The following is a 22,854-nucleotide window of genomic DNA, read 5'->3' as shown; positions in this document are numbered from 1 at the left end:
TAGTGCGGCGCTTCCATTCATAATCCACAAACGACAATAAATACCTATTATGGTATATTATGTCGGCCTATGCTTCATATGACAATACGGCCCTGATTTGTCCATTTCGAAATATTGCATATATGTACAGATAGGCATATTTCACAGAAAATGTATTTAGGGTTGGTAAATATAACGAAGTAAATTCGAGTCATTGGTAATTAAAAAGTTTTTGAATTAACATAAAAATTTTATTATTCGAATAATTAATTATAACAATCCTGTTAAATCATAAATAAGCAAGCAAATAACAATTTTGTCAACGATCATAAACAAATATAAATCTGGTATTCCTTTTTACTATTCTGTTTGGTTTTCTTCCATATGAATGAAGGGGATAACAGAGAATAGCACCAATAATTCAAGAGTGGTTGAACACTGAGAAAGTTCAAATATCCAATAGTGCAGGCTTAGTATCTTTAGCACATTTAATAATCGATTGCATTAGTTTGATAAATCCAGTGTCCTTTGGCTTCTCTAGTCCTCGAAGAAGCCTGTTCTTCATCACAGAAATAAATTCTTTGTTACTTAATTGTCCATCCTCTGAAAATAAATTGCATGATGTGTACTTCGAAATAAATCTCATGGGTCACAAAAAGCATGATGAGTAAGCCTATTATATGACAAACTGGATGACCATCATCCAGTAACAAAATTTAGGAAGGTTTTAGTTTTAAAACTTTGGCATCCTTATCAAGAACATATTTGATATCGGCTATTTTTATTTTCTTGTCTTTATTTTACTCACGATTCTCATCAAAGATGGTAAATACCACATCTATAACATGATTGCTTAAAGTTACATGAGCAACAGTTTTAGCAACATGTTTTAAGGTAGCTTGGTCAATAGAAGCTCCAGCTATATGATAGAAGGTTAAAGCGACATCGACATCATTTATATTGTTCAGAAAATGGAAAAAGTTGAGATAATCCTCTTTAGAGATTCCTTCCCCATGATCCCTAAAACTGTAACAAAGTAAGGTGAATACGAAGTTTTCGAAAAACTTTCAGACAAAAAAGTTGGATTCATAACCGAAATCTCACGTTTTCTTAACTCTCTTCAACATCCTTGCTTTCTTTTTTTCTGGATAACCAGCATAGGCCAAAAGCAATTCTGTGAAGTCAGCTTCAGTGATTTTTCCATTTTCATCAGGGTTCTTCCGTTGAAACTCCAGACTCAGAATTTCTTTCTGCAATTTCTCTTGGAAATCTAGAAATTTCTCAATTGTCAACTTCTGTTTTAAATTTGGCCCGAAAAAGTATGTTGTTAATGCAGAATTTACTCCCTGAAAATTGGTTATTTGATGACGTTTTTACGGCTCGAAAACTTTTTGCAGAATACCTTAAATGTGTTACCAGTTGCCGCGTGATCCCTGTGCCTTGAGCCAATACTAGTTTGCTGTCTTATCAATGTGGCAACTTTTTCGAATTCCTCGCAATCTACATCGCCGTCGCCGTTCAAATCAAACATGCGAAATGCAATTTCGAAATGACGCCTTGACGCTGCAACAAGAACTCTTGAAAATAAACGATTGCTGCTTTTATGGGCAACAGCTTACTTGACAACACCGTCAATAAGAATATATAATCAGAAAAAGTTATGAGTCCAGAGCTTCCCAATCTATAAAATATGCTGTCTTCATCCAGTGTCAGTTCCAACTCCTGATGTACAGTCTAACAAGGCAAAAAAGGCATTTAAAAAAGTTAAAGCACTCGTTAGTTAATTTGCGATTGCAATCCATTCCAATGAGTAGGTACCTACATTTAAGGCAGTGCTCAAATTCAGATGGAAATTGTCGGCACGGATGCATCAGTTGATCTAATTCCTAATTAGGTAATTCATGAAGAAATCAAAAAATGTAATATCGACAAAACAAGGTAGATTGACATTGGAGGACGGCGTCTTGTTAAAATTTGAACACTGCACATGAAACTATGGGAAAGATTGAGGCTTTAAGCGGTATTCAAACATGCAAGATGCAAGTGTGTTTATTATGAATGAGCTCTTGCACGCGGTGTCGCTTTTAGGTATTAGGTACCTACGTAGAAATTTCATTGAAGCTTTACTTTGATTGATTACTTAATGGTTTCGGTCCATATTAGAAGGTATTGGAGGCTTCATATTTCCTACTGGAGATGTGAATCGACCAATCGTTTTTCGTTGGGGTTACGTAATGGATTTCAAATCGAAGGTAATACAGAAGACTATTGAGGGAATACGCGCACTGTGAGGTGTGTTATGTCGCATTATTTGATTCAACTTCACAACTATGTCAAGCATGAGCAGAGAACCGAACCTCCGAGAATGAAAAACATTAATTTGACGCAATTTGTTGTAATTAATTAGAAATCTCCACAGGCATGCGCATTTAGTTAGTTGTACTCTTCTAAACTATCACACAACTCAATATTTTGCATCTTATTTCAACTCATTTACGAAAAAAATAATTTGTATCATCCACATCCAAACAAAATCTAGAATCTAATGAAACTTCTAAGACATCGAGCATTCCAGAGGATTGATTTATGCAACTACATTTGAAAAACATCAAGAGCAAAAAGCTTTACCTGTATAGAATGCTGAAAATGTAGGTAGAAAGATTTAAAGAAGGTTTCAACATGAGAAAGAGTTATTTTACATAGTTAAGTGTTCGTAATACGAATTGGAAATTCGAATGATGATTGAATTTCTGACATTTCTTTGGATTTTCGCTCGACAACAGGTTGCAGGGAGGAGTGAAAAACATACTTGATAGATTAAAATACATGTAATTATTCTAGAAAACCCAAATCCATGCCAGAAATTGATTCGAAAAATTGTGTCGATAATCTATTGAATGTTCTGACTCAAAAATGGCCAAGTGAAGTTCTTACAAGTGGACACTATTTCATTCCTCAAAAACTGATAGTTGTGTTTTGATATGTGTATGAATTCACTTACTTTTGGATCATAGCGTCGGTACTGATCTAAGCCATAACCTGAAAATGAAACATGAATTTGGTAATGACTAGGATGGGACAGAACGAAAAATGTAAGGGCGAACGAAAATTACTGTTTGAGGAGCTTCATAATATTGTATGTGCTTACAGCAGAGATAAATTCGGTCATTTAAAAACTTCTCAAAAATAAAAATCGATGGACTCAAATGATTTTCAAAGAAGCTGATATTTGTACAACAGTAATTTTCTATTGCCCAGAATAATGAAAATGTAAAGGTCTTTCCGACTAACCGTCCGGCTGTTTGAGACCAGGAGTCATTGATCTCAAGAAATCATCAGGGGTCATGTAGATCTCATGCTGATCAACAGTTGGACCCTGCACCTGAAGAGTTGCGAAATACCGGAAAACCTTATCTGGTGTGGAATACTGCCGAATGCGATTTTCATACTCTATGATCTGTTAGGTCATGCAATAAACGAGAAAAAGACAAGCATTAGATATACTCCAGAAGTTTCAAGATTTTCTGCATGTTTTGGATAAAATTCATTTTCTGAAGATTCTCCAAACAGGCTAGATAAAATAGCCTTGTTGCATTTCGACACCTCGGGGATTCCCATAGACTTATTACCCCGTTAATATGTCTATGGGGATTCCTTTATTGATTAATGTAAGAAAATTTCACTTTTGTTAGACAAATGAAGAAAGAATAAAGGCTAAAGATTCAAACTCTGCAAAAAATTTTGTCGGATTTATTGTCAATCTTGCCACACAGCCTTAATGTATACAGATTTGGTATGAACTACACACACTACACCAACCGTAGGTATGGAAAGAGAGAGTACTCGAGCCAGCAGGCCATTACAGTATATGCATTACATACAAACTGAATAACTAGGACGCTCAAAAGCGACTCGAAGCCTAAACGGTAGAAGAAATGTAGCTGTTTTCAGAGAAAACCTTCTGGCTGTGACGCTCAGAAAAATAATTACTCGTTCTTACCCACAGACAAGCTATATGCTATAACTGCCATACCTACTTCTTTGAGGGGTGGTAGAATAAAAAGATATGGTAGTATAGGCCGATAGATAAGAAATAGCATATGATTGAAGGAGAAAACTGGAAAGTTTCACCATCTTCCAAAAATTCTGCTCCACTAATTACGGTATTAATGCACGGTATTAAAAAAATTATTTATGAATGAAAAGAACAAATGACCGCATTGAGAGAATGTTATATTAAGAGGCCCAGAACCAAGCTTTAGCTTTAGTAATGTAGTAGTGAAACAAGCTGTACATTCTTTACCGTCAGGCTGTTTCATTCCAGGCGTGATAGCTCTCAAGAAGTCATCAGGGGTCATGTAAATTTCGGTGCCTTCAACAGTTGAAAGTTTTACTGTGGCAAAATACCGAAATAGTTTGTCTGGTGTTGAGTACGCTCTCATCCTATTCTCGTATTCTATAATCTATAATAGAATACATTAATTTTTTTTTATGGAGAACTATGTATATACATCTCATGGGAACTGTTTTTCAAATAATAGTGAAATATTAATCTTTTGGACATTGCATATCAAACTTGTGTTCAGATTTAAATTAGTTTATTTTTGGGAACATCGAGTTTGTTACGTTGGTACTCGAAACCAGCTGGTAAACATAAACAAAATATAACCTCATTCTTTGACAGCTGTCACTCTATCTGATGCTCTTCCATGGGTGTGTTCATAAACTTACTCCGAGAGTAGAGTATGAGTATGGTCATGCTCAGAGAGCATACTCTGAGGAACTAAAAGTAGGTTTGTGAACGCTTCGGGTAATCAGAGCTTGCTGAGAGTAAGCTTGTGAACGCAACCCATCAATTAATGAAGATAATTCGGTTTTAATGTTCCTCATGCCTATTTTTGGAGTTGAAACGAAGCTATTTAAGAATAATAATGATAAACCCATATATGAAAAAAAACAATTGTTTCCGCAGTGAAATTGAAAAATTCATTAATGAAACTCACAAGATTTATGTCTCAACTTGAATTTGGAATAATGAACCAATTGCAGGAGAATGCCCTCTTGTCTTCCTTTGAGATAGTAGTTTATTGCCGATTTGTAAAATAATAAAAATATTGTTGATACCATTTGATATTATTCCACAGATGATGGTGGAATTAGAATATATCCATAAAATATAGAATTTATTCCATTTCCACCTCAAGCACACTGATTTACTGAGATGGAACTAACAAACTATGATTTCTTGATTCGGTAGACAATATCATGATAATTTTTTTTATTATTCTGCTAAGATGAAAGAGGAACCAATCCAATTTCATATGAAAGGCACTGAATATAAAAGAATCAACCAACATTAAACGATTTGACCGAATCAGAGGATACTAGAATTGACTTATTCCCACTCTTGAGGGATATGAAGGAAAAACAAAGATAATTAATTTTATATTGAATGAATTTAACATGACTAAAGAATCCTAATACAAGCAAAATTTATGGGTACTTCGGAACATGTCTTCGATTTTGATTATATCTGAAAAACAGAATACTTTGAATGAAAACTTCGGAAATATCAAAATATTAAAGAGGATGTAACATTTATTAGTGTTACCAATTAGAGATTTCTACATGTTCAGCAAGTTTTCAAATGAGCGAGATGATCCTATCTTTTATCTCAAAATACTTGTTGAATTAGAAAAGCGTCAAAAGGATATCTGTTTGAAGAATTAATTTCATCAGAAAAAGTAAATATATTAAATACTAACTTTACGATCCCTAAATCCAATTTTCTTTTTTGGCTTTTTCTTCTTGCTATCATCTTCCTCATCGATGTCACTACTGTTGTCACTACTGTCTATATGTGTTTCACTTTTGATATCCCCACTTAAAGCATCAACTTTCGGTAGATATTTCTCCAATTTTTCAGAGAACCTGTAAATAGCAATATGATGTGTATGAAGAGAGAATAATTGTTTGTCTCACCATTCATAATTAAGCACAGGAAGTACCATACCAAGTGCCAGAATTGTGCAATAAATCTTTGTGAATTTAGATTCAGGTTGCGGTTTGTGACCGAAGTTTTTGTAATTTCGTTTCTGTGTGTTTTGACGATAGAAAGGGATATTTGTTGAGCAAACTGTTAAACTATCAGCTCTGAACAGATAATTGTATCTCAGTAAACTCCTCAGTTGTAGCAATTTGGGAGCCATAGTTCTCACTGAAAGTTTTTCCGGAGAAGGAAAACTATCTGATATTAATTTTTTAGAGTGAAATAGCAACTATACCACCATAAATGAATTCTTGCAAACATGTTATGTTAGCAGAGGGTCCTGCGAATTTAATTATAATTAGTGGCCCTACTTTTTAGTTTTCAGGATATTTTATATTTTCCAAGAATGTCAGTTTTGACATTTTATGAAATATAGGTTAAGAAGGCAGATCACAGAAAAAAATTAGATAATTGTGCCACAGATAGTTAAATACTTTTTCCTTTATTGTTCTTGTCGGCAGAGCCAATAAAATTTAAAAACCAACCACAAATTCTGCTATTGGGTTTTAAATTTGAGGCGGTCATTAAGTTATTTAGGTTGAGCTCAGGCTAGAACATATGTTCTTAGTTTTACCTACTTATTAGATCTTTTATCAATTTTTGTAACAACAGCGGAGATAAAAGTATATCTTAGATCATCAAAAATACATCAGATGAAAATCCCAAACGTACAAAATTGATTAATATTAGGAAAGCTGTAGAGAAATGTGTAAAAATTGCCAAATATTTCTAGATCATATTAGGTTCCAACGGAAATAATCAAAATTATCTCGGTGTCTTATTTATAAAATGACATCAAAAATCATCAGAAAATTAATTGTCTGCCTGTGACACTCGTGGAGTATATAATTTTTTCAAAATTGTAAAATAGATAATTATCCACCAAAACTGATTGTGTTTTCATTATATCCAAATGTATTCATATATGGATAGAATAGGGCTTATAAATTTAACGCGAAACTTTTATAAAACTGCGAAATCAATGAGAAGTAAGTCAGATATATCGATAAACCCTTCTTCGCTTCAGTATGTAGAAGATTTATACTTAGCATGGCTGAAAGATCCAAATAGCGTCCACCCTGTAAGTAACTTATAATATTTTGGGTGATTTTTATCTGCGAAGAAACTTTATATAATATTTTAGCGATCTATTCGGTCCACAATATATTTTGTTCGACTCCAAAGGCTATTTAATAGAGACAATTAATATAGTTTGGATTACGTAACCAAAAAAAATTTCAAAATAGTACGAATATTTCAATTTAATGAAACAACATTTACAAAAGTACAATAAGTTCTACCCAAACCATGAAAAATGCTAAAAACATGTCATACATTTTCGTCTCGTCAAAATTTTAGTGTCAAATCATCTGTATATCATAATAATGAATTCATACTCCATAATTTGCATAATGATCCTTGTGAATTTGTTCAATTTGATTTGTGTCCCCTCGGCAGCCTTACAAATAGTGCAAGATTTTTTAATAAGTTGCCTGCTGACGATTTTCGTTCATGCATGTATGTATTCAAAACAAAAAAGGTATTCAAATTCAAAGATATCCTAACTATTTCAATTCAAAATCTTAGGGGTGTTAGATTTTTTGTCCCAAATATAATTTCGTATCCCCTAGAATTCCTTGAAGATCGACAGAAAATAATAATATAAAATATGGTGATTTCGTTTTTCTGTTCTCCAAATAATGTGAAAATGAATAATTCCATATTATATCATTCGTATTTCAGTCTTGGGCTTTATATTTCCAAAGCTCAGCTGCAGGGGGTGTAGGTTACACTCGGAAACATCCATCAACCTTCATAGGTAAGAATGAAATGCCCCTCGGTGAGTACCTAAAAAAATATGGACATCCACAAGTTCATTCCCACTCACTCTCAACACAAAATCTTGTCGCCCCGGCATCATCCTACGACGAAATTGAAGATCATGCTGCAGTGAAGAATCTTGTGAGCAGCTACCAGGTGAAGTAAATTTTTTTCTCTTTTCCGAGATTTGGTTTTTGAATGATAACATAATGGAACGAACAATGGAAAAACCCTAAAAAATTCCCATCAGAGTTGCTATAATAGTGATGCTTTTGGTAGTTGGAATTGACTCTTAGAGTTTCTAACAAAAATATCGTTTATTTCGAATAATATTGAAATCTTTCGGCAGTGTCTTAGCCCCAGGACATTGTTAAAAATGAGTATAATACGCAAGGGAAACTTCATGAGGTTTATGTTGTCCTCTATTGGTAAAAAACTGATTATCCCCCGGTTTCATAAAGCTCAATTGGGGAATCAATGCTTGATTGGCGAATAAACGTCAATTTGTTTTCAATCAATAATTCAGTCAGGAGAATTTGGAATACCATTCTCCCATCGAATTTTGATCTATATACGTCCATTCAATGATTCTCAGTTGCTACTTCTTCAATATATGTAGGAATGAAAAAGTTTTAGTGACTTCGTTTTTGAAATCGAGTAACTGTCAAATCGTTGATCGGGCAATAAAAGTTTTATGAAACCCGCTGTGAGAGTTTTAATTCCCTGGATATAAATTGAAAAAAACGATGCATGGTAGGAATTACAATTTTGAAGGCTGTCCTGGCTTGAAACTTCAATTTTGTTACCCTATCCCCCTGAATCTAATGATGTATCTTCTGTTCAGTTGGTAAAGGAGCAGGACCTTATCCATAAACAATAGGAGAGCCAGTACATTTTGACCACCTTGTTTGAGACGTACGAGTATTGACGGGCCATGAAACCTGAAGTATTATAATCATATCGACAAAAGTTACTGCCGTTTTACTGCAAAAGTCCCGAGTACAGTTATATATAGTTGGTAGCGATGATGGTTCGATCTTGAGCTATTCAAAGACATCTCATCTCATCTCACTAAACTAAGAGTATGAACTTTTTCATATGTTGGGAGCACTCAGTGCTAATCCGGAATTATCATAATGAATGAAGAGAATCTTCAAGAAGCTTCATTGATCAATGTCTTCAACTCGTCATCTTCTAACATTACTGGCAGTTTAGCGTTCATACTATCCCTTTCTTTCAATATTTGAAATCGTCACTTTACTTTCAAACCTCTTTTTTGACACTGAATAATAAAGAACACTAAAATGTACAAAAGTCCATATATTCGAAACGATGGGAACATACTCAACGAATTAATTCCAGCATCCAATACGAAAATTATGGAGATTAATCTGCAGCTGAAATAGTGGATATACATTTTAGGATCAAGGCTACCTTGCAGCCGACCTAGATCCCTTGGGAATAACTACAAAAAAACGTAAAGATAAAATAGAGAAGTGGAAAATAGACTCTGGCTTCTACAGAAGAGGTCTTGGTGAGTTCCCATAGAATTTCTACAAGACATGCACGAAATTCATCAATCGCATTCATTTAGTGATGATATGATTTGATATTTCAGATAAACCCGAGAAATTACGTGAAAAATATTTGATCCCGCATGATTCATTCTTGGGACCGGATAAAATGCCCCTGAGTGAGATAATACAAAGATGCGAGGAGGTTTATACTAATCATATCGGTGCGGAATATCGCTACATAAACGATACTGACAAGATTAAATGGATAAGGCAAAGGTTAGAGCCTCCAGGTGTAGCTGTCTTAACCAAAGAGAAGAAGATCAAGCTTTGGGAGCGGCTTGTTCGTACGACAGTGTGAGAGAAAAAATATTTCTTATTACGAGTACTCTAGGAACACACATTACCCCTAATATAACCAAAAAATAGGTTATAACTCAGGTGGAATAATGATTTTTTATGTCTCTCTAGATTCGAAGCATTCTTGGCGAAGAAATGGTCATCTGAAAAACGTTTTGGCATCGAGGGATGCGAAATTTTAATACCAGCCATGAAAGAAGTGATCGACCAGTCAACCAAACGCGGTGTGGAGAATTACATAATTGGCATGTCGCATAGAGGCAGATTGAATACGCTGGTAAATGTATGCCGAAAACCACTTCATCAACTCTTCGCCCATTTCATTGGACTTGAAGCAGCAGAAGTCGGAGCTGGCGATGTCAAGTACCATCTGGGAACCTTTGCCAAAGTGTAATGTGTTTCAGATTGATTTCGAAAAAGATTTATGTTCCAAATATATGACGAAACAGTTTTCTTGTAGGGAAAACGACTACATCTAATTGAAATCTATCGTTTCCTCAGGACAATTAAGCTTCCTCCATTTCTGTTGTTAAATATGTTTATATTACAGAATGAATCGCACTAACAACAAAATTATAAACATCAGTTTGGTAGCGAACGCTTCTCATTTAGAGCATGTCAATCCAGTATGTCTGGGAAAGTGCAGGGCAGAACAATTCTTTTTAGGCGATAGGAAAGGAGACTTGGTGAGTAAACAGAAGGCTTTCATAGCTTCCTCCAACACCAACAGGAGACCAATCATTGTGCTTCACAAAGCGATTCCAAAGAAAAATTATGATTATGAATTTTTCAATCGAAGGTGATGCCCATCCTGATACATGGTGATTCCTCCTTTTGCGGTCAAGGTATAGTCTTCGAATCCATACAGTTGTCAGACTTGCCTCATTTCACCTGCTTTGGTACCACGCATTTCATCGTTAATAATCAAATCGGATTTACTACAGATCCACGTTTTTATAGGTCTTCACCCATGTGCACAGGTACGCATATCACTATGTTACTTGCAGTAATTTCAGATGACTGTGATGTGGTTCAAACCTTATTCCATAATTGATACCCAGTTCAACTAACGCAACTTCTTAAAATAGGTACCTAAATTCTTCCAATCTCTTCAGATGTGGCACGTGTTGTTAACGCACCAATATTTCATGTTAACGCTGACGACCCGGAAGCTGTATATAATGTCTGTAAAGTGGCAGCAGATTACAGAAAAACCTTCAAGAAATGCGTGGTGATAGACTTGGTGTGTTACAGAAGAAATGGTCACAATGAAATTGATGAACCATCATTCACGCAACCTCTTATGTACCAAATTATCAGGTCCAAACCTCCGGTTTTGCATGATTATACCAAGAAGCTTGTAGCAGAAGGTGAGCCTTATCAAACTTCTCTGAAAAGAGGATAGAAAGCTATATCTCTCTTCCAATTGAAGGTGTTTTAACGAAAGAAAGGGAGAAACAGTACATGGAAGAATACGATCGAATTCTCGAAGATGGCTTGGAAGCTTCAAGGAAGGAAACTCACGTCAAATTGACCCATTGGTTGGACAGTCCTTGGGTTGGTTTTTTCAAGGGGAAAGACAAATATGAAGTTAAATCGACAGGCGTTAACGAGAAGATTCTCAAACATGTTGCGACTGTATTCTCTTCCCCTCCTGTTCCCGAACTAAAATTCAAATTGCACAAAGGTAAAGTCTGTTCGATTATAGACCCTGAATATAACTTGTACCCTTGAGGGGTTGAATACTCAAAGCTTGTACTAAACATCCTCAGGTATCGATCGAATCCTCAAGCAGAGAATGGAATTTGTGGAGAAACGTATTACAGATTGGTCACTGGGAGAGGCTTTAGCAATTGGGTCATTACTGGCAGAAGGAATTCATGTTCAGTTTACTGGACAGGACGTCGAAAGGGGCACTTTTTCACATCGGCATCACGTCCTACATCATCAGGAAATCGATAAAGTAACATACAAGTTAGTGCCCATCCATGATTTAAAAATAGATGATACATTTTTGAATAAGTTCATCAATTGTACGTCTATAGTTTGTCCATATAACCTTCTTGGTATGTTATATTGGGGCTGATCAACATCTCCGAACACCTTCACCTTAAAATAAACGGTATATCGTTTCAGTGCCCTACAGAATTTATTCCCCGACCAAGCGAAGTATTCCATTTGCAACAGTTCCTTATCCGAGAACGCTGTGCTTGGCTTTCAGCTTGGCTATTCAACGCACAACCCGAAATGTTTGGTGATTTGGGAAGCTCAATTTGGCGATTTTGCGAACACTGCTCAAGCGATCATAGACACTTTTGTAACGTCCGGTCAAACTAAATGGTATCGACAATCAGGCTTGCTGATGCTCCTTCCACATGGCTTCGAAGGTACATTGAAAATATTTCCAGTTTTTCTTGTAAATATCCCAAAAACATCTAGCTAGAAGGAGCCAGGAGGAGAATATGGATTACTAAGATAATTTCTTATATTTATTTGTTAGTTAAACCCTTTCAAGCAGTTTTACCCTCAATATAGGACACCCTATGGATAGGATAATATCAATGTCTTGCAAATGCTCTATAGATCTTTCGATCTAAACACAACCCTACCCTTAATAAAGGTGCAATAAGGAAGATGACTGAGGAACTTGTTTAACCCTTTCATGGCCTTGCGTTTGAGTTCCAGAGTACTATGTTCGAGGAGTGTTCCCATAAAGAGACTTTCAACTCGCTGTGTGGTCATGGAAATATTCAACTTTCAGGTATGGGTCCTGAACACTCAAGCGGTCGTATAGAACGCTTTTTGGAACTTTGCGATGACGATCCAGACAGGACTCCCAAAATCGATGATCCGCAATTCGACATCAAGCATCTGTACGACACAAACGTGATCCTAGCCAACGTGACAACGCCAGGGAACCTTTTTCACATGTGGAGGCGACAGGTGTATCTGAATTTCCGCAAGCCGTGCGTGATTTTCACGCCCAAATTCCTCCTGAGACATCCTGGAGCTAGAAGCAGTTTCGACGAGATGGTCGAGGGTACTTTCTTTCAACCGGTATACCCGGACAAAGTAGTCACCTCCGGTGCGAAGAGGCTGATATTCTGTTCGGGCAAGGTTTACTTCGAGCTGGAGGAGGAGAGAGCCAAGAGGAATTTGGTGAAGGATATTGCTCTGGTACGGATAGAGCAGGTATGTCACCTTAAACTGCCCCTCAAGAGCAATTTATTTTCTTTTCATTCATTTCTATCATAGATTCAAAGACATGTATTAATTCAATGTTATTTATCACTAGTTTTGTCCCTTTCCATACGTCTCAGTCAAGAAAGAGTTGGAGAAATATCCAGATGCTCAGATAGCTTGGGTACAGGAAGAACACAAATTCCAGGGTGCATGGGCTTATGTTGCATACAGAATAAATCATTTGCTAAAAAAACAGAAAGATGTTCTGTGAGTAGTTTTTTCAGTGCAATACTTAATACCCAATAAGGACGTATTCGTTTTTCTTGTGATAGAGCTCATCAAAATTTCTAGAATGGTTATCTTCTGATATTTATATCATATTTGTAGAACATGCATTTTCTAGACTAATTTTGGGGAAACCTTTCACTATTTCTACTCAAATAAAGTACCCATGAAGGACAATACATATTATTTGAAAACACGAGTGAATTGGAATTCTTCATACCTGAATAGTGTTCCTTTTTTTTCAGTTATATTGGAAGACCAGTTTCAGCTAGTACTGCCGCAGGAAACAAGAACTTGCATACTAAAGAACATGAAAATTTTATAGCTGAAGCTATGAAAATTTAGGAATTCACCCAAGAATGAAAACACATTTTTCGAATTCTGAATATGATGAATTATTCCATCTAATGTCTGATGCCCTCTTATGTGCATAGAAAATACATACTTAAAACCTACCTCAACAATTGCATTTTATTGTTCTTTATGCACATTCTAATTCAAACACATATACAATATACAAATGTTGAGAAATTCAACAAGGTTATCATATTTCAAATATTTCAACACAATTAAATAAAGATATTCAATAAAATGTTACCTTGTTTTATTCATCCCCTTTGTCATTAAAATGATATATCTCTGAGAATTTACACTTATGTGATGTTAAAGGTAAAATGATATTACCTGAAGATTTTATTGCAAAACGTTTACTGAAATATCGAAAAATCAAACAAAATAATTCTTTTTCGTTGTTTTCCTCACACTCTTCGTCGGTGTTCCTTTGGATCGCGTATTTCACTGATCAGCTCAATACTGGGTGCTAATATATCCTTCGGAGTGAGTCCTCTCTGGATGTTCTGGACTCCCCTCATTCCCCATTTGTTGACGAAATACCTTGGAATGTTGGATTCGTTGTAGATTCGCGAATGGGCCTCTTGGACCGCGGCTACAATTTTTTGGGCCATAGGATCATCCTCGTAATCCATATTGTATTTGAGGTACTTTATGTTACATCTGAAGATCTCCCGATTTCTCATTTCTATTGTGAGACGTTCGAGATGCTTCGTTGGGATTAATTCGATGTGGAAACTGAGCCTGCTTAATTCGCCTGGAAAACCGATGATATATTCGATCATCTGGTTAAGGTTGACTCAGAAAAATCATAAAAAACAATTTACTTAGGGAAAAAGGGAAGAATAGTTAGATAGATTGAAGAAGAGTGAGATTTATAATGAATACACCTCCAAGTGGGGAATTCAAAGGGAGAAAACTATTTGATCTATATTATACATAATGTAGATGTATTTAACTTGATTTATTAGTATTAATACTAAATAATATCGCCCAAATAAAATGAATGAATGCTTTCGAAAGTTATCGAAGACTAGAGCAGTGTTAAGGGCGGAAAAACTATAGAATTAAAACTTCTACTTACTTAATAGCCCATGAAGCCTATCAGCCTTATGCTTAATCAAACCATTTGTCTCATAAGGCCCGTAATATATTATAAGAGACATAATGCATCTCTCCTCTCAATTCACAATGAATGACATCAAGACAATTAAAAAATATCGTTATTGTGAAGTTTGCAGGAAAAATAGATGAAAAAATTCTTTATTTTTTTGTATATGGCCCAAAAGCCCTGTATCTTCCTGCTTATTTTAAGTGAATTTATCATAAGTGGAGGTTGGTGAATTAGATAATGTATCTCATAAATTCTTTCTGGAGCCAGTCATCTGCTCAGCTAAACTGAATGAAACAATTTATGAATATCTCCTTGAATCTGATCCTGATTCCGATAATTTCCGAATAATCTATGCAGAACCCTCAATGAATCCGCTCTCAGATTTTTTCCCATCTTTTCTTACATAATTGAAACGTCCGTAGAATTTCGATACAGTGTTTCTGCCAAACAGCTGTTAGCGCAAAACAGCACAATAAAATCCTCCTAAATATAAAATGAGCTGCCTGGATTTCACGACTCCCCCACCTCCAAAATATTCGCAATTATTCCAAATCTCTGGACTGACAGTGTATTATAGCGGTTTCAGTGAAATATCGGTTAAAAAAAATCATGTCCTACCAGCGTCCATCGTTCTGGCAATGGCGACCGTCCTCCCAGAAGAAAAAAGTAAGTGGATATGATTTAGATCGTCGGAATTCTCGATTGGTTTGCATAATTAGAAATAACGTGGATTTGGCAGGCTAATGCGATGGTTAAGACGATGTTTTTATTAATAAACTGTTGTCGAGTTGGGCTGAGGATTTCGTAATTCTCATTTATTGTTCGATTTTTCTAGAGAAAAATGAAGAATATTGAATGATTTGTAGATAGTAGATAATTTCTATTGGTTTCCTTTCTTCTGACTCTGGACTCTCAGAATCTCAGAGATCTGGAGATTATACCTAAGTATTGACAGTGCAAATAAGTCAGTACTTATGTGGTTTCTAAAATTCTCTCTAAAAAAAATAAAAAGCTATATCATCGTCCTTCTCTTGACGTTTTCAATTTTGTTTATTCATTAAAAATTTTTGAAACATTTCAAAAGTTTCTACTCGTAATGAATATATAATAGTATGTTCTTTTATATGTCCTTTTACATCAAAACTAGCATTGAATTAATTGGCCTTTATCTCACCCATTCCGAAGAAAAAAAACAATTCTAAACTGAGCAATCTATTATGTGGTCAGAATCCAGTAGGGAAACATGAAATATGGATTAATAAGTCCACACAATTCTTCTCATTTTGATTGAGGTTAACTACAGTTTCATGATCTACTGTGACCATATCTTCAGACAGTTTAGACAGAGGGAATATTACCCATACAATACATTCTCTGAGCGTTTTTGTGTTGTAATTCCTTTATATCTGCAGTTGAATTCTCCTCTCAGAAATTTAATATATGAAATTGTCTACGAAAGAAACAGTTGGTGAACGACTTTTTCTAAATTCGAAAAGTTACAAATATAAATAGACATGTCTCCCAAAAACATTGGCTACCAGAGGTTCCTGAACTCAAATGTTTCTGATCGATAATAATACTTAGAACATTCGTATTATCTGATTAGGAACAAATGGAATATTGCTCCTGTCTGCCACTATTCGTTTCTATTGGCTTCAAAAACTTCATTCTGGTCAGAAATACTTTCGCAATTGTTCCTGCATTTCACCGCACATATGTACTTGCTTCGTTAATTGATCCTGTTTATTTGAACCTTAAATTATTTTTGGCAACGTTTATAGTTGAACCTCACCTTGATAGATATTTTAGGAAAGATATTTATCTTTTCCGAGTTCGATTGTTTGAATTTCTATTGCTTTGTTCATAACAGCGTGGAAATACTTTCATTCAAAGCTGTATTTTCAATTATATCATCGCATAAATCGAAAATGTTTGCTTTATAATATTCCGAATTCTTGAATAGATCCTTTTCTTTGATGTTAGGAGATTCATACTATAATAAATTCGGAGAAAAATGATGCGGATCTGATGAAACAATAGCTTTTTATAAGTTTTCAATATTTTCGCAAATCAAAAGGATGTATCCCTTGATGTATCCTGATTAACTCTATTCGGAATAAATAACATCCATGAGGATTCACTTCCATGTAAGGAATATCAAGTGAAATTCAATCCTCTATAATATACCTTGACCCAAAAGTGAATAGCTTCTGAAACGCTAACTAGCAGCAGGTTCCAGAGCCTATTTCTATAAGAAATTTTGATGTATTATTTCGAATTTCTTCCATTTCATCTTTTGGGGTAATTAACCCAATTACCCCCTCTCCTGAAACTGCCACTGAGAGAGCGTGCAGAAAAACGTACTGAAAAAAAAGTCCTGAGAAATGAAATTGAACTCAAGAGTATTCTGGTAGGTAATTAAGTCAATGTTGAACACTGAAGGTGATTGTTACACGAGCCAAAATTGCATGGTCTTCATTGCACTAATGAGGGTGACTGCATTTGTGTCCTAGTTATCCTGGTGTTCCTTATAATAAATAGTATTACCCTAGATCTCTTTGCCTACATTTATTTGGAGCACCTGAATATCTTCTTTCATTGCAATATCGTTCAAGGTCTGACATTTGTCCTGCACTGATTGAATTTCGGATAATGTTTCCAACAACGGTTTCTCTAAGACCTAATTAATATTTTTTGCGTGACGATCCAGTCAGTGGTAGAGGTCGACCAGTAAAATATGTAAATTTTGGATTTTCCATGAGGGTTGTGAGATCTTTTGAAAATGCTGCTCCAGACAATTGAAAATGCGCTTTAAAATTCCACTACTACTACATCCCAATGTTTCATGTTGGTTTTGCAGCGTTTCCAAGAAATACCTATATTTCAGTACATTTTCAACTTTTTTCCTACCTCTCTTGGAACATCCAAAGTATAAAAATTATACCTCCTTATTGATCCTTACGACCTTACTTCCAGATGAATTTTATAGAATTTGCACGCACCCCTAAGATGAACCAGCGCATTAATTTCATCTACATTCCTTGTAAGATTAGTCCAACTTCAAATGTATGAGCTATTTGTAAGAAACTAAAAACAGGTAACGCCTCATTTTCTTTTTACGAAGTATCAAAGGATTTTATTGTGTGATAAATCGAAATATGTCTTCCATACAACCATTGATTATTACTCGCAGTGATACAAAACATTCTTTATCGAAGTTTTTGGACCAAACGTCATTCGTAACATCGGAAAGTTCATATATCTCTATCAATTGCCTTGCCAAAAATTATTTGACTTCGAATTTTTCCTGTACTAGACTAGACATAAAATGAATTGCTGGAAACGTGCTGCAGAGTCGATAAATTTGAATAACTTGGCTAGGGAACGAATTTCATGAAATATTTGTGAGATAATAGTTGGCGAAATTTTTATGTCATTACATTATGTTTGAGCTAATATCGGGTTATAACTCTTTGTGATGCAGGTACTAGATTCATGTCCAACAGATTATCGTTATACAGGTTTCCTCAATATAATTTATATCGTACTCACTCAATGTACCTGTTGAATTTCGAAATAGGAATTTATAGGAATATTCGATCTCGGACAGGTAATTTTGTGGGTTGGTAAAAGAGAGATGAGCACTTTCACTACAGTCTAGATTTTTATTCACACACAAGAAATATACAGTTAAATCTATTTCAAAAAGGTACTCACTCGTTTTCGTCGTAATGTGGAAGAGACCCTTTCTGTCCGAATCCGCTCATTTTATCCCTTCATCCCCACTCGTTTCTAAACTTTCTCGACTTCTCGGTACTGACAGAACCCCACCAACCCTGAGGTTCGCAAAGTTGTCAATAGGGGAGGCGTTGCCAGATTTAACATCCTCCCACACGAGAAAAGAGTGAGGACTTCACAACTTTGCAAGATTCGGACATTGACATTGGGTGTTAACATTAAGAAAAACAACACAAACAATACATAAGCACGAACAATCTGAGTGAAAACGAGTACAAACACTTTCGAAAAATCACATTAGAATACAAAAATAACATTAGAAAATACAAAAAGAAATATAAACAATAACAAAACAAAAAAAAAGACCTAAAATATATTCACAAATCAAGGCGTCTGGGTTCTTTGGAAATACGCCCGCTTCTAGTTCTAATTTGTTTGTCTTCTTTGACATTTTTTACATTAATATTTTCCCTATCACTGCTTGCTAATGCGATTAAGGCGGAATTTTGAATTTTTGATCTCTTCAATTCCGACAGTACTTCTGTTTCGTCTATATTTTGATCGGGAAAATTAGGCCAACTTTCTTCATTCTTTTTGAGCCAATCCGGACCCTCCCACCACCGAGATTCTAATAACTGATCAACCGTACATCCTCGTGATGGCAAGTCAGCAGGATTCATATTGCCCGGAATATGCCGCCATTGCTTAACTTCCGAAATATTTCTTATTTCTTTGACCCGATTCGCGACAAAAACGCTCCAATTATCTTCCCTATTGATCCACGTGATAACCGTTGACGAGTCTGACCAGTAAAATACTTTATCTATTTTAAAATCCATGGCGTTCAAAATATGCCTAGTTAGTCTTGCACCGATCGTTGCCGCTAATAATTCCAATCGTGGTATACTTATAGAATTACCCGTGTCACCTTTTTTGGCAGGCGTAACTTTAGTCTTTGCTTGTACAAAACGAAGCTGCACGTCCCAACCCTTTTGAATTCTTAAAAAAATTACCACAGCATATGCTAATTTGCTGGCATCGACAAAGGTATGTAAACTTACTTCTACGTCCGTTTCCGATTGCTTGACGCCTAACATGCAACGCGGTATCTTTACTTCCGACAATTTTGTTAATTCTTTGATCCAAACCAAAAAACGTTTCTTAATACTTTCGTTCACTTCTTCATCCCAACCAATTTTAGCTGCCCACGCTTCCTGTAACAAAATTTTGGGACCGAGTGATATCGGGCATACAAAGCCTAGCGGATCGAAAATGCGATGTGCTACCGATAAAATTACCCTTTTAGTTATTTTGTCAACCGCGACTTTCTCAATATTCGAAACATTTAGCGCTAGCGTGTCGTTCTCTTTATCCCATTTCAAGCCAAGTACTCCGCAAACATTATTCAAATTGTCATGAGTATATTCCCATCCACGTAAATCAAAAAGACCTGTCTCCATCACAGCTTTTGCTTTATATTTGAAGTCAGCTAATTGTTCGAAGTTATCCACACTCGCTACACAATTATCCACATAAAAACTACGTTTGAGCTTCGAGATGTAAAAGTATTCAGAGACAAATATACCGCGTTCACTTTCAATTGATTTCAAATAATTTTCTAAATGTAGACTGATGGTCGCCCCTAACATAAATGGACTGCTACAAACACCAAAAACTACCCTACAGTGTCTGAACATTATCAGATTGCCCTGCGCGTCATACCAAAGAAATCTCAAAAAATCCCTATCTACGGGATCAATACTTATTTGAAGAAACGCTTTTTTGATATCAGAAATCACACCAATTTTACCTTCTCTAAACCTCAATAAAATGTCCACGACTTCTTCGATAAGATTCGGTCCCTTTTCCAGACAGCTATTTAGGGATGGGCTGCCTGCTGACGCATCGAATATTGGCCTCGTCTTTGTTGTAGCTTCTTCTTTGAAAACCGGGCGATGTGGCAAATAAACACCCCAGTTGTCCATTTCTTGTGCTGGTACCTGCTCTATTATCCCCTCGTGGAGCCATTCTCGGAATATCCCATCATATTCCTGGAATTTCTGCATCTCTCGTAGTTTCTTGACCATTTTTTCCAATCGTTGCATGGCCATGCTCTTGTTGTCCTTGAGCTCGGGGTGATAATCCAGCCATGGTAGTTTTACCTCATAACGACCTTCGGGGTTTTTCGCAATAGATTCCTTGAAGTTCTGCTCAACTTGAATGTTATGATCCTTACGTGATTTATGATCTATAGGATCGTCTATTCCTATAACATCTAATGACCATAAATCTTTTATATCCACATCTTTTGTCAACATGGAGATAGACAAAACGGCCAAGTTTTCTTTATTTTCAGCGTTCTCCTTTGGCGGCATTTTACCCATCAATGTCCATCCCAGATGTGTTTCTACCGCTGTTAATCCACTTTCTGTTTGGTGTAACCGCCCTGTCAGCAACTTTCCCGCTATATCGGCGCCAATGAGGATGGATACGCACTCTTCTTCACTATCGACATCGCTCATTATAACGTCCCGTTTTTTCAGCTCTTCCAACCACGCACCTCTTTTTACACATGGTACATTCGAGCAAATCACTTTATCGCCGAGCGCTTCAAAATTGCACCAGTATGTTCCATCGAGATTCCCGACACGCACTTGGAACTTCTGGTGCGTCGCGACATCCGATTTACTTCCGCCGAAAAGTAAATGCACCATATCTTGCTGTCCATGCGGTTTATAATCCAATTTTTCAGCAAGTTTACTCAACACATACGAGTTTTGCGACCCGGTGTCGATCAACGCACGAACGACAACATCCTTCACTTCATTTCGCACTCGCACCCTTAGAGTCTGCATGAAAGTCGCGGGAATTTCGGCCGATGAAGCTAAAGCGCATTCTTTCGGAATGTTGACTGCACTTACCGAGCTTTCTGAATCGGACCGCGAACTCGGACGACTTCTTCGTCCCGGGCACATTATGTCCACGTGTCTCTTGCCGCATTTTGAACATTTCAATTTCGATCTACAATGCTTCTTTAAATGTCCGCTTTTCAAGCAACCGAAACAAACGCGCTTAATTTTTGCCGCTTCTTGTTTTTCCGATAGCGGCATTTTTTCCGCTTTGAAGCACTGTTCACTCATGTGGTTCGTTTTTTCACAAAAAACACACTTGTCCTCTTTCACTACCGAAGCAAGCAGATTCCGCGCACTCGGCAAGTTCTTTTCTGCTTTTCGCTCCCGTTCCGGTTTACCGCCTATGTCGAATCCCTTTACGGCCATAGAGATTCTCAGTTCGTTTTGAACCTCGGATTCCAAGAATCTTATAAGTCCATCGAGTCGCGTTTTTGACACATTCGACGCCTTTCCAACGTTACCATTTTCAGCTGCACTGTTAGACCGCTGCCACACTCGTAATAAGTCTTCTGGTAACGAGGATTCAACCAACGGATAAAGCATAGCCGCACACTTATCTGTCGTAACGCCTAGAGTTTCTAACGCCCGAATATATGACTCGATTCTGTCATAAAGCGAAGCGAGGATCACTTTTTTCTTCGCTACGGCATTTTCCAGAACCAATTGCAATAGCTCTCTCACATACACCTCAATTTGCAAATCCTCGCGCCCGAAACGTTTTGTCAGACCTTTGATGGCCTTTTGATAGTTTTCCCCTACCGGAGGGTAACTATTCACTAGATCTGCTGCTCTGGATCCTGGTACCATTGACTGCATCAGATACTGGAACTTGTCCTCATCGCGTAGTCCAGTGTCCTCGTGAATCTTGCTGAAAAGACTCCAAAATTTCAGCCACTCACGAATATCTCCGCTGAATTTGGCCAGTTCCACTTTTGGAAGATTGCACCTCGCTCTGGACGTAGAATTTCCACTGCTGCTGACACTTTGAGCCTTTTCTTGAATCGAAGCCATCCTTTCTTCGAACATGCATCTCGCTGTCAAGAATTGGCTCTCGTACCTTAAGTTTTCCTCGGAAGTCTTTTCTAAATCTTCATCCTCAATATCTTCAGCGATGAACATTTCTTCTAGGATCTTCTTGGAAATTTCTTCAAGCTCCTGGTGTCTTCTCTCTAGTCCTTCAAAGGCCGATTTAATCTCCACCGTACTTGATTTTTCTTGATCCATCAAGGCGTTCAGGGATCTGAGTGCCTTCGTGAAGGAGATGCGACTGATCGTCCTCTTCCTTAGATCCATTTTCGAACAAAAATTACCTCCGAATTCCTACACTAAGTCCTGTCACGGTCGCCAGATGTTGAATTTCGAAATAGGAATTTATAGGAATATTCGATCTCGGACAGGTAATTTTGTGGGTTGGTAAAAGAGAGATGAGCACTTTCACTACAGTCTAGATTTTTATTCACACACAAGAAATATACAGTTAAATCTATTTCAAAAAGGTACTCACTCGTTTTCGTCGTAATGTGGAAGAGACCCTTTCTGTCCGAATCC

General features: G+C 36.5%; 4 protein-coding genes across 9 annotated transcripts; 1 reads left to right on the top strand and 3 right to left on the bottom strand.

The window, feature by feature from the left end:
- Nucleotides 1–214: 214 nt before the first annotated feature.
- Nucleotides 215–6,395, bottom strand: LOC123312125 (calcium uptake protein 1 homolog, mitochondrial). 5 transcript variants are annotated; one of them, XM_044896361.1, is made up of 10 exons: nt 5,962–6,395; nt 5,745–5,910; nt 4,283–4,442; nt 2,981–3,018; nt 2,608–2,619; nt 1,599–1,713; nt 1,382–1,542; nt 1,084–1,325; nt 788–1,005; nt 215–582 (listed from the first exon to the last, which is right to left on the bottom strand). In XM_044896361.1, exons 1-10 carry the CDS (start codon nt 6,186–6,188, stop codon nt 428–430), a joined length of 1,494 nt encoding a protein of 497 aa, XP_044752296.1. In that variant the 5' UTR covers nt 6,189–6,395; the 3' UTR covers nt 215–427. The 5 variants fall into 5 exon arrangements, with proteins under 5 accessions (XP_044752296.1, XP_044752295.1, XP_044752298.1 ...); XM_044896360.1 differs by lacking the exon at nt 4,283–4,442 and adding an exon at nt 3,271–3,436 and having other exon boundaries at nt 5,962–6,394; XM_044896363.1 differs by lacking the exon at nt 2,608–2,619.
- Nucleotides 6,396–6,858: 463 nt separating this feature from the next.
- On the top strand, nt 6,859–13,784 carry LOC123310801 (2-oxoglutarate dehydrogenase, mitochondrial-like). Of its 2 annotated transcripts, none has more exons than XM_044894462.1 (14): nt 6,859–7,109; nt 7,772–8,005; nt 9,272–9,383; nt 9,468–9,720; nt 9,835–10,113; nt 10,274–10,409; nt 10,523–10,703; nt 10,839–11,093; nt 11,156–11,410; nt 11,496–11,697; nt 11,860–12,110; nt 12,485–12,915; nt 13,019–13,173; nt 13,437–13,784. In XM_044894462.1, the coding sequence occupies exons 1-14, from the start codon at nt 6,942–6,944 to the stop codon at nt 13,534–13,536; spliced, it is 3,012 nt and encodes a 1,003-aa protein (XP_044750397.1). In that variant the 5' UTR covers nt 6,859–6,941; the 3' UTR covers nt 13,537–13,784. The 2 variants fall into 2 exon arrangements, with proteins under 2 accessions (XP_044750397.1, XP_044750398.1); XM_044894463.1 differs by having other exon boundaries at nt 9,212–9,383; nt 13,437–13,777.
- Nucleotides 13,785–13,871: 87 nt separating this feature from the next.
- Nucleotides 13,872–15,006, bottom strand: LOC123310805 (UPF0728 protein C10orf53 homolog). Its single transcript, XM_044894471.1, has 2 exons — nt 14,627–15,006; nt 13,872–14,299 (listed from the first exon to the last, which is right to left on the bottom strand). Exons 1-2 carry the CDS (start codon nt 14,706–14,708, stop codon nt 13,950–13,952), a joined length of 432 nt encoding a protein of 143 aa, XP_044750406.1. The 5' UTR covers nt 14,709–15,006; the 3' UTR covers nt 13,872–13,949.
- Nucleotides 15,007–18,771: 3,765 nt separating this feature from the next.
- On the bottom strand, nt 18,772–22,599 carry LOC123310825. The gene has a single exon (XM_044894497.1). It carries the CDS (start codon nt 22,597–22,599, stop codon nt 18,772–18,774), a length of 3,828 nt encoding a protein of 1,275 aa, XP_044750432.1.
- Between the last annotated feature and the right edge of the window lie 255 nt (nt 22,600–22,854).

The sequence above is a fragment of the Coccinella septempunctata genome, chromosome 4 (assembly GCF_907165205.1).
Source record: "Coccinella septempunctata chromosome 4, icCocSept1.1, whole genome shotgun sequence".
Classification (NCBI taxonomy): Eukaryota; Metazoa; Arthropoda; class Insecta; order Coleoptera; family Coccinellidae; genus Coccinella; species Coccinella septempunctata.
The sequence above is the reverse complement of the archived record's forward strand: the minus strand, read 5'-3'. Positions and strand labels throughout refer to the sequence as shown.